An 11,417-nucleotide genomic window follows, 5' to 3' on the forward strand; every position below is an offset into this window, starting at 1 on the left:
TGTTTCTATATTACTATAAAGGGAATCAGACCAATGGGTACAAGGTAGGTTCCAGAATGTATGATTGCCAAAATTTATAGAGTAATACGGAAAAAAGTAGCCGTAACGACTAGGTTCATTGTCTTCCGATAGGCGCCAACGAAAACGCCATACTGACAGTGACTGCAAGATAGACACGACGATGTATGTGAGGTAAACTTTTAATCTATATTCTTTTCATTTCATATATTGTTTTTAAGAATTGCAGAGATACAGCTATTATGTTAAAAGATAAGTTGACTATATCAGTATAAATAAAAAGGCGTTGTGAAAAGCAACCAATTTCATTAGGAGGAAAATGTGGCTACTAGTATTTAGCCCATTGTAGCTATTTTAGCAAAGCCTTGCAACAAAAATAGACCTACGATGGGAGAAAGAAGCGTCGAAACTGATATATGTTGCCAGTCTTTGTGTAATTCAATAGTCAAATATCAAACAGTATTTAAAATTGTGTAACTGTCAGTTTTGTTGGTTTTGTAATGTGTACAAAAAAATGATTATTTTTCCTATTGCAGAATCTTCATTATTCCTTTTCCGGACGACGAAAACGGGCTACATGGGCATGGATGTTTGAATTGGCTGGAATAATACCAGTATCTATAGTATTGTGATCATGGATTTAGCTGCCATTCTCAGAGGGGCGCATTCAAAATGACTAGAACTGATTAAAAATACTTATCTATAGTTTATTTTACAAAAATATTATACTAATACTAAAAGCTAACCAAAGTATCCAATGCAAAACAAGTACACCTAAGGACAGAGTAAGGGATCCTATTATTTATTAATCCAGAAGAGTTCCAAGTGTGTATATTTCGACCGATGTAGCGCAAATTTGAGACACAAAGTGATTTCGATGGAACTAATGAACACAAATTCACTGATCATCTCAGCGAAGATATGTCTCGAAACGTCCTTACTTTGTGTTGCATGTAATGTAAATGGTTACGATAAGTTAAAGCCATATGGATTCTGCATCCACGGAGCGATCGACGGGTACAGTCGACGCATTTTATGTCTCGAAGTATCAAACAGCAACAGCTTGCCCGCATTGATTGCGTCATACTACATTGACACATTTAACGAATTAGGCATTTTACAGAAATGTATGTCCAAGATCTTACTTAATTTCAAGTTCATGTGCATATATGTTTTGAATATAACTGGCGGGTTCAGAAACGCTATATTTTCTTAAACTTTTAACAAAACGTTTAAAAATAAGTATATTGTTTTATTTCATCTGAACTCGAACACTTAGCAGCGTTGGTTTGGGGTACAATTCTTGACTACTCTAACTGCAAGAAAACAAGACATGGACACATCTTACTTAGTTTATTTTTTTTTTAAATAAAAGGCCTTCACATGTCTTTTGTAAAAATCTGACATCTGACTAGTTTAAACCCTAATAAGTTTATCTCGACATTTCGTTATTTTGGTATTTTCGACAGCCCAGATGACTTCGAGATTACGAGAGTCGACTGTATTTGCTTTAACTGCTTTTCACCACCATAACTGAGTTTTTCTTGAACTGTTTTGACTTATAAATATTTACACATACTCATCATAGATTTTATTGGATTATACCATAACTTTAGACCTTTTTGTATCATGTTACCTATCCCTGAGATCATACACGGGGGGTGGAACCCCATATGTATCACTTATGGATCTCTTCAGCACATATGGAGCTCAAATGCAATTTTGAGCAGCGATTCCTTCGTTTATAGCCAAATGTCAATAAATGCTTAAATCAGGATTTGTCTGAATGTTAAGCATCGGTCTGTAGTGAGATTTCGTAAAATCTCTGTTTTGTGAGTCCGTTTAGCATAATGACAATTTCTTCATTCACATTGCATGTTTTGGACACACCATAGAAGTGAACGTCCACGACGGAAAGAATATCTCGATGAAGACTGCATAGAAATCCAAAACAAAATAATGTCTAATATAGAGGAGAGTCAGGAGGGTAGAATCACATTTCGATTTTCTTAAAAAAAGGATTGAATTTTAAATTACTTGTTTAAAAAGATGAAAACTTACCCTGCGATTGACCTATTTTTAAAGTCACATCTGGTGTTATGCTTCACATCTGACTGGTGCAGCGGAAATTTTACCGATGCTCATTTTTGAGATACATATGGGGTTCCATCCCCGTGTAAGACCACAGGAACCTGAAATTCTACCCAAAACAAAAAAATAACGATTAAAAAAAATCTCATACATATACTATAAAAAGTGTTTTTTTATAGTATATGTATGGGATTTTTTTTTTTGAATCGTTATTTTTTGTTTTGGATAGAATTTCAGGTTCCTGTGGTTAGACAGAGGTACTTCGTTAAAATTAAGGCAATGGCTATTTTTTTTATTTAAGTGGCCACTGTGATCTTGACCTAGTAGAAATGGAAACACGGAAGGATTGACCGCTGATGCAAAAGTGCACATACATGTAATTTTGAATGTAGAACAGACACACAATTTGAACGGGCCATTTATTGAAGCTCAGACGTTGAATTTTTATAACACGACCCGCATATTTCCCCCATTGAACATAGTGTGTAAATGCTACAAGTTCTATATTTAGACATGTGACGTAATCATTATACATGTGACGTAACCACCACTAAAAATAAGTACGGAAACAAATCAGGTGCAATTTAGCTTAAAATAAGGTACAGCAGCATTAATTTGTTTATGTCGTGTTAAAATCGAAATAATACATGTATATCCAATTTGGTGATTTTATCGCTTGATAAAATCACTGTTTGTCGTTCGGATGCGCATCATTATATCACTCGGGCCACGCCCTCGTGATATAATTCTTCGCATCCGAACTCCAAACAGTGATTTTATTGAGCGATAAAATCACAGTTTGTGATATATTATTTCTGAAACAGTTCAATAGGTTTTCAACAAGATTCCTGGCATCATTTAGCACAAAAGATATTATCAGGACGCACAAGTTGAAGGGTCAGAATTCACATACATCTTATGTTAAAATTATAATGTATAATTGATTATATTACATTGTATTATTATCTAATGAATTTTAATAAATAATATAATTTATAATAATTAATTGTTCACGAATGCCAACACGAAATCCAGTTACATGTTCGTTGTAAGTCATTGTAAATGCTCCACAATTCGTTTAATGGCTGTCAAAAGCTTTCTGTTATTCGAAGACAACACTCAAACAAGTTTCTCGGTTTCGTTACAATGAGGCTGTGATCCATAAAGTTCTGGCATATCTGTATTTATTATATACTTATAAATGAAATATTGAGAAATATTGATGAAATAAAATGCGTATTTTCATTTTCCGTATTTTCACTGTAAAAATTTATTTTTCACTGCAGTGAAACATATTTTCCGTATTTTCACTGGTGTCTTGCCGGACTACTTTCTTTTAATTCTGCCAGTACACAAAATTTAAGGGAAAGTCTTTTAAATTTTAATGTCAAAAAAGAGAAAAATGTATATAATAAACAGAAAATTAAAGTTTTTTCTATAAATACATGATTTATTTTCATCTTGTGGCATAAAAATTACCATATTTCACTCGTGGCTACCGCCACTCATGAAATATTTATTTTCATACCACTCGATGAAAATAAATCATGTATTAATAGAAAAATAATGAATATCCTCTATGTCTTCTTGATCAACACGATGACCAAAGTTATGCCCACCATAGATTCCAGGTACAAACATGATCATGTCTTCAGTAAGGTATTTCAAAATTATTTTGGGCTTAGGTTCTGCTTGGATCAAATTCATAAAACAATTTTTCACACACCCGTGCCGATTTTGCGACTCCGTAAATATGGTATTGCACGGCCGTGCATATATTTTGACGTGACGTCATTAGCGTTATACAAACATAGTGTAAAGACGCGCTAAACGTTAGCGTTATACTATATGCGCGTCAATGAATAATGACTCTTATTGCACTTTAAACTGTCTTTATATTTGGTATGTGATAAATAGAATATTAAATTCGTGTAAGTTCATTTCTGAATTTATTGCACTCTTTGAATAAAATAATATTATGCTCGCCAGAGGCTCGCATAATATAATTTTATTCAACTCGTGCAATAAATTCAGTATTGAACTTACACTCATTCAATATCCTCTATATCTGAGGCGTTCAATGTGAACACGATTTGTAATATCCAAACTTTGAAATCAATAAGATCCTTGAAAACTAAATCCACCCACGAAGTTATCCCTACCAGGATTCTAAACGCTTATTTCCCTACATAGAACTTTTCAACCCTGATTCGCTTTCTGTGCCGTTATATCTGAAAAATGGTTGAAGCAATGCTAGCGTTGATTTTCAGTTCATCTAATATGTCTTGGTAAGTATGACGCTTATCACTGCGGGCGAGTTGTCGCTGTTTGATACTGTTTGAGTCGACCGTGCAGATCGCTCCGAGGATGTAGAATCGACATGGCTTTCATTTACATACCACACAAAGTTAATCAGTTCTAGTCAAATGTTCACCTCTTAGAACGACAGCTAAATCTGTGATTACAACACGTGTTACTAGTGTTATAACAAGCTGCCAAATTTCAAACATCTATGCTAATTTAGAGATCATTTTCGTCGTCCGAAAAGGGATGAAGAAGATTCTGCAGGAAAAATTATCAAATTATTTTAATACACATTAGAAAACCGACATTTTTTAATTATTATAAAACTAACAAATAAACAGTTTAAAATACTGTTTCAAATTTGATAATTCGTTAATTACACAAATTACAGGCAACATATACCCGTTTTAACGGTTGTGTCTTTCGTCGTAAATTATTTTGGTAGACAGTTTCGGCTAAAATAGCTAGAACTGGCTAAAATAGCCACTTATGGAGTTTTTCCCAGCTTGTTCGACCTTTGCCTCCCATTGAAATTGGTTGTTTTTTACCCGGCCTTTATATATAAGATATAATCACTTAATCTTTTAATGTTTAGCTACAGTATATCTCTGCAATTCTTTATATGAAATAATAAAATTAAAGAATATATAACACTTTATAAGAGGTTATCTCACTTACATCTTCTCGTCTGTCTTGCAGTAAATATGGCGTTTTCCCGCTTTTACGGAACCTTTAAGTTCTAAGAGCTAAGACCTAAGTTCTAAGATATATAAGTTCTACCTAACTCAAAACGGCCGCAATGGGCTTCCGTAGCTTTCCACAAATCGTAATCGTACCGTGTGCAAAAGTAAACTCATATCCAGAAACATCGTTAATGTATCGTAGTTAAACAGGAGTATTCACTTTGTGTTGTTCTGAACTGATTTTAGACAAGGAATTAATCAATTATGCCTCCTAAATTTGTAAGTATAAATGCATTATTACATAGTTTATACAAAGTTTATACATTTTGAAAAAAGTATTTTCATTTAGTTAAGAAAGTAAGTTACAATTGCAGTCAGCTACAAGTACATTTATCTTTATCGATCAAAAACATTGCTGTATTTATTTCCTGGTGAGGAAAATATTTTAGTTTAATATACTGTAAAGAAGTCACATTGTGGAAAGAGTTAAATGGGAAGTTTTGCAAACTAGTACAAGGTGGAAAATGTATACGGAAACAAACTATTACGATTTTCGTAAAGTTTCATCGTTTCTATTATTCAGCGAAACTTGTGTATATTAAATTTTCTCCTCATATAAACTTGTTGCTGATAAGCCTTTGCCACTAGGATATAGTACCAGTCTTGTCAAAATATATTGATGTGTCAAAGCTCTTGATGTCCTGTCCAGTGTGCACATCCTACCAGTCTGAGAGTCTTGATAGCTCATTTATGAATTCTTACTTTTAAATAGCAACTAAGGAAATTCTTAAAAGCTAAGGCCGTAAGGGATGTACTGTAAGGGAAATCTAAAATAACGAAGGGAAATTTTCCCCTTAAATGAGCTTTATGAATACGGCATCAGCTAGGTCTATTTTATACTAAATCAATTCTTGCATGTAGCATAGTGTTATTTTTGGAACTGATTTTAATCTGAAAGAGTGCTCAGAGTTGGAATCCTATAACTTTGAATGGTTCAAAGCTGGTCAAATCCATTACATAAATTCAGTAGGTATAGGTATAATTTGAGACAAACAAAATCATAATAAATGTTATAATTGTTGAAGCATTGATATCTTATATATATATCAGTTTTGTATATATCAGCATGACTAATGTAGGAAATATTTCACGACAAAACACAGCTGTTCATTTTGCTGATTTATCTCTAGATTTTCCTTTTCCAAACCAGAGACTCATATTACAGATATTAAATATAGCTATGTGTCCAACCAAACTTAGTACATCTAAAAATCCTCTCTCTAAATATATATAATTAATGCTGAAAACTCTTTACAAGTACCCTACAGTATTGTAGCATTTTTCATGAGTTTTTATATGAAGTCTATATATGTATTAGAATATAAGCGTTTTAAAAGCCTGAACTTCAGACACATATAATGTAATTATGTATAAAAGATACATGTTCTTGAAAGGTGTAGATCAGCTGTGTAAAATAAGTTGATTTATAACTATATCTATCATGCTGGGAGAGAGGTTTTATAACCACTCAACTAAATTTTTAATTAAATAACATCCACTTGAGATAGGTACTTTATAATAGATATTCGTGATGTGAAAATTGTAGATTTCACGATGTAAATACTCCACTTAGTTGAGTAACTAAAAGATATATAGTAAAAATTCTCCTCTTATCTGGTCTATCTCTGAAAAAAATCCAAAAATGAAAACAAAACAAAAAAAAGCAAAAACAAAACGAAACAGAAAAAACACAGCCAACAACTAGGCAACAACAAATACTACAATGCTTTATGTTTAAGCATGTTGCGAGCTTGTGCAGACGAATTTAATGTAAGGTAATAACCGTTACGAACGTTTTATTCCTTTGTGAGCACCTTTCAGAGCGATATTTTAAGCTTAAGCGTATGTATACATAAAATTAAAGAGGATGTTCACGTTTTTCAATAAAAAAGAAAATGTGGCCCCTTTAAAATAAGATAACTTTAACATCATATATTTAATGTCTGTATTAAACACATTTCTAAAGGTGCACTGCGTTGATGTTGCGTGTGTGTAACGGAAATCAATAAATATTTCATTCATGCACATTATCACGAGACTTAATCCTTTAATTATGACTCATATTAGTAAACACTTTGTTACGCCCTATTCCAAATATAGAAATCATCAAAATTAATACATCAGATTTGAATGATTAATGGATTCATGTGATAGGAGTAGTAAATTTTTCAAATGTTTAACATAACTTTCATGGATACATTTTATGGCTAGAATATGATACCTTTTATCATGCCTTTATATAGTGTCCGAGACTCGAGTTTATGTAATGTTTTGAACGAAAGCCTTTAGGGGCCATATGAGTATACCATCTTCAAATGACCCTGATAGGCTTCCGTTGTTATGTGTGTCATTAGCCTTTGCCAGTAGTATAGAGTCAAGCTAGCCGGCACATCCATACAGTCTGACTTGGCTTTATACTGTTTGCCGACTTACATATTATTTTCATCTTGATATCCCAAAAAAATGATTACTAGTTAGTATTTACTGCTCTTAATACGGAAGCTGGACCAAGTCCATGTAAAATATCAGCAAATCAGGGGTTAATCACGTAGTCATATTTATAATCACCATTCTTATCTAAAGCTAGAATCTTAGTTCCTATTTATAATTACACACATGAAAAACTACAAGACGTAATTGTTTGCTACTCAATCTACAATAAGATTATTTATTGACGGTAACCTGTGGGTGTATTTTCGTTTTCCGATGCATTCCATCAGATATTAGTGCCAACAATCTGTTATCTACATTCTTCAAGACATAAATGAAATGAGTAAAACATACATACATCTACTTCATGTTAACACGTGTTTCTACATTACATTCTCATATGTTAGCGTATATATATGTGTGCACTCTTCATAACAAACAATAAACAATGAAGAAAATAATAACACATATATCATTGTTGAAAACTTTCCAAGCTGTACTCGTTACTCTAGTACATTTATAACTAAAATTGATTTCTTACAGCTATTTCTGTTTTCCGGGGAAATATGCCAGTTTTTTGTTTATTTGTAGAATTGAAGTCACGAGTGATCGTTTTTTTTCTGTACTGAAGTAATTAAAATTTTACGCATCTGTTGCCATTTTCGCTTTGCAGTTCCTGTTACAACTACGATTTTTAACCTCTGCAAAACGACTCTCTGTAGAGCGGTTACCTCTTTGCAACAAAAGTATTATTTCTTCCCAAGGTAAAAAATCACAACAAATTCAACATCTCTTAAGCAGAAATCAAAATATTAGGCTCCGATGCAAAGGTTATACTTAGTGTACTGTCTTACTTCAGTAACATATTTATGTCAACACGCACGTTTGTTTTGTGGTGTCATGCTTTATTTATTTATTTATATATTTATTTATTTATTTATTATATATGTGTTTATATAGTCTCGCATATTTATAACGTATATCTGTTATAAATATCAAATCAGGTTTAAAGTACTTACCGCTTTAAGTCATCTCAAAATTACTGTTTTATATGTGACATAACTTGAAATCACGTCTATTAAAGCCCTTAAGAACGTGTATTAGACAATAAATTAGTATTTCGTTATTGCATTTTTTGCTGTACGCAAAATGCGCATGCGCGAAATGCAACATCCGTTAATATGGAAAAATCGTATTGTAAAAATATACATTTATTTCTAGGGCGGTGGAGAGAAGTGCGACATTTGTAAGAAGTCGGTGTATGCCAATGAGAGAATTGAAGCAGGCAAGAGGCCATTTCATAAACTTTGCTTTAAGTGCAGCATATGTAAAATGACTCTAAAGTAAGTTTTCTTAGATTTTACTGTACAATATAATATCATTGTTAAAAATTGATATTGAAAATAGTGATAATATTTGATTCTCTTCAACTTTCAAGCTAGCTATTGCTTAAAAGCAATAAAGTTATGAAAATGATAAGAAAATTTGGAATTTGACAGAAAAAAACAAAACTACCTTCCTGTTATAGTTATTTGTTGCAATAACTGGTATTACGGATTGAATTAACTGTGGCGATTCATTAATTTTACTAATGAACCCAGAAAAAAAGGAAATAAATATTTGAAAAGTCTCAGACAATATGTATTTCATCTATTGAAGGATCATAAACTTTACGAAAATCATTATACTTAGAATAAAGACTTAATGCATTTACCATGTATTTTCAATTGTATTTAACATCATTGTTTTACTTTTATTCTATCTATAGTTTCGAAACATTCTATTTTACCCTACTGTATATATTCGACAAATCTTAAAATCGGAACATCTCGGCTATTTATAATCGATAATATCAAAGTTAGACGGAAATATTTCAAAACTTATACTTCACATAATAAATTATTCTTCTTATGATTATAAACATGATTTAGTTTCAATAAAAATTTGAATCTCGCAAGCTCAATGGATGTTTCAAAAATAAGTTTTTATTTTTTCATTTTAAGTTTAGTGTTAAAATTCGGCTAGAAATTCTATGCCATGACTTAAAAATTTGTTTTTGCAGTAAACATAATCGTGTTCGTATTTTCACTGCAAATACATTATTCACTGTTTTTCAGGCTAGAAAATTACGCACAGGCGGACGGTATTCTTTACTGTAAGAAACATTACCAACAACAAATCGTGGCTAAAAATACACAAGAACCGGCTGCTGCGCTTTAGAACGGACGGACAAACGAATGTAGAACAATAACATTACGTAATGGAGTACAGAAAACTGTTATATAACTGATACAAAACATATATGTAAATGTTAAACATATTCGACTATATTATACATGTATACGTTTGCTGTGTAAAATATGTGTTTTAGTAGATTTTTAATGAAGCACGATTTTAATATGTTAAATTAAAGACATGTAAAATGATGTCATGGGAAAAGGCTATAAAAATATTGCAATGTCCTATCTTTTGGTTAATGCCAATGCATTAAAGGTATTCCAACGAAATATGCTATTCTGGTTTCAAAAGAAAATAGACCCGAAATAGAGGTGCATGTACACATAAGTAGCATAATGTTATAAGAATGACAGCAATCTGATAACATTTGCATTCAATTTAATATACATGTATCTAAAGTGACAGAGCGTACATGTAGTATTTAGCGAAGTTTATTGTAAGTTGATTCTATTCGCATAAAAAAGGGCACGTGATTTACCATTCGAACTCGTGGTATTGACGATTTTCAATATATAGTAGTGGTTAACCTTTTAGATACAAAGTACCATTTTAGGAGGATGACATCATATATTATCGAAACGTTACAAATAAAAAATGTATTCTTTTTATTACAATACCTTGTGTTGCAGTTTTGTTAACTTACGTAACGTAACTATTCAAAAATAACATAATTGTTAGAATAGTAATTTTTATTAAAGACATGTGTTATATGTATATCGTGTTTGTTTGTTTGTTTTCTTTTTGCTTTTTAAAAAAAAAAAACAAAAAACTTGCGTGTGTTTTTGAAAATGAAATATTGGAAGATAGAGAAACAGTGATTGAGCTATTCCAGATGATAGAAATTGGAAGCGTTCACTTGCTAACACAGTGCAAACCAACCAGTTGGCTGGTAAGTCAATTAGAACCACGCTTCTCAGTACGCTCAAGACGAGTCGCTTTTAATATCATGAAGGTCCGCTAAAACCACAGCTCCCGGACATCCGGAATGTCATGTAGGTCCTCGCCAACTAGTTAGCTCACTAAAACCCGGTACATTAAGTTGTGTCTGCTTAAGACGGGAACTTCGTGTATCATGTAGGTATACGTTATCAGTGAGCTCAAAGCAATTTGGTATATCATGTAGGTATACGTTATCATTGAGCTCTCGGGAACTTGGTTTGTCATGTTGGTATACGTTATCAGTGAGCTCACGGGAACTTGGTATATCATGTAGGTATACGTTAAACATTGAGCTCACGGGAACTTGGTATATCATGTAGGTATGCGTTATCATTGAGCTCACGGGAACTTGGTATATCATGTAGGTATACGTTAATCATTGAGCTCACGGGCACTTGGTATGTAGGTACACGTTAATCATTGAACTCTCGGGAACTTGGTATATCATGTAGGTATACGTAAATCAGTGAGCTCACGGGAACTTAGTATATCATGTAGGTATACGTTAATCATTGAGGTCACGGGAAATTGGTATAACATGTAGGTATACGTTAATCATTGAGGTCATGGGAACTTGGTATAACATGTAGGTATACGTTAATCATTGAGCTCATGGGAACTTAGTATATCATGTAGGTATACGTTAATCATTGA

General features: G+C 32.5%; 2 protein-coding genes across 2 annotated transcripts in view; one reads left to right on the forward strand and one right to left on the reverse strand.

Moving 5' to 3' along the window:
• LOC132745764 (14 kDa phosphohistidine phosphatase-like) overlaps positions 1-2,102 on the reverse strand; it is a 62,839-nt gene extending 60,737 nt beyond the window's left edge. Inside the window, exon 1 of the mRNA XM_060734771.1 lies at positions 2,080-2,102. The gene's annotated coding sequence lies outside the window, so the exon portion shown is untranslated. The remainder of the gene's footprint in view (positions 1-2,079) is intronic.
• A 3,118-nt stretch (positions 2,103-5,220) lies between these two features.
• Positions 5,221-10,538, forward strand: LOC132745804 (uncharacterized). The gene is made up of 3 exons (XM_060734790.1): positions 5,221-5,375; positions 8,808-8,929; positions 9,704-10,538. Exons 1-3 carry the CDS (start codon positions 5,361-5,363, stop codon positions 9,804-9,806), a joined length of 240 nt encoding a protein of 79 aa, XP_060590773.1. The 5' UTR covers positions 5,221-5,360; the 3' UTR covers positions 9,807-10,538.
• The last annotated feature ends 879 nt before the right edge of the window (positions 10,539-11,417 follow it).

The sequence above is a fragment of the Ruditapes philippinarum genome, unplaced genomic scaffold (genome assembly GCF_026571515.1).
Source record: "Ruditapes philippinarum isolate M1 unplaced genomic scaffold, ASM2657151v2 ctg211_1_1_1_1, whole genome shotgun sequence".
NCBI lineage: Eukaryota > Metazoa > Mollusca > Bivalvia > Venerida > Veneridae > Ruditapes > Ruditapes philippinarum.

Excerpts from the sequence above, each read along its gene's own strand:
- LOC132745804 (XM_060734790.1), top strand. Across the intron at positions 8,930-9,703 it reads ATATGTAAAATGACTCTAAA|GCTAGAAAATTACGCACAGG; the intron begins GTAAGTTTTCTT and ends ACTGTTTTTCAG.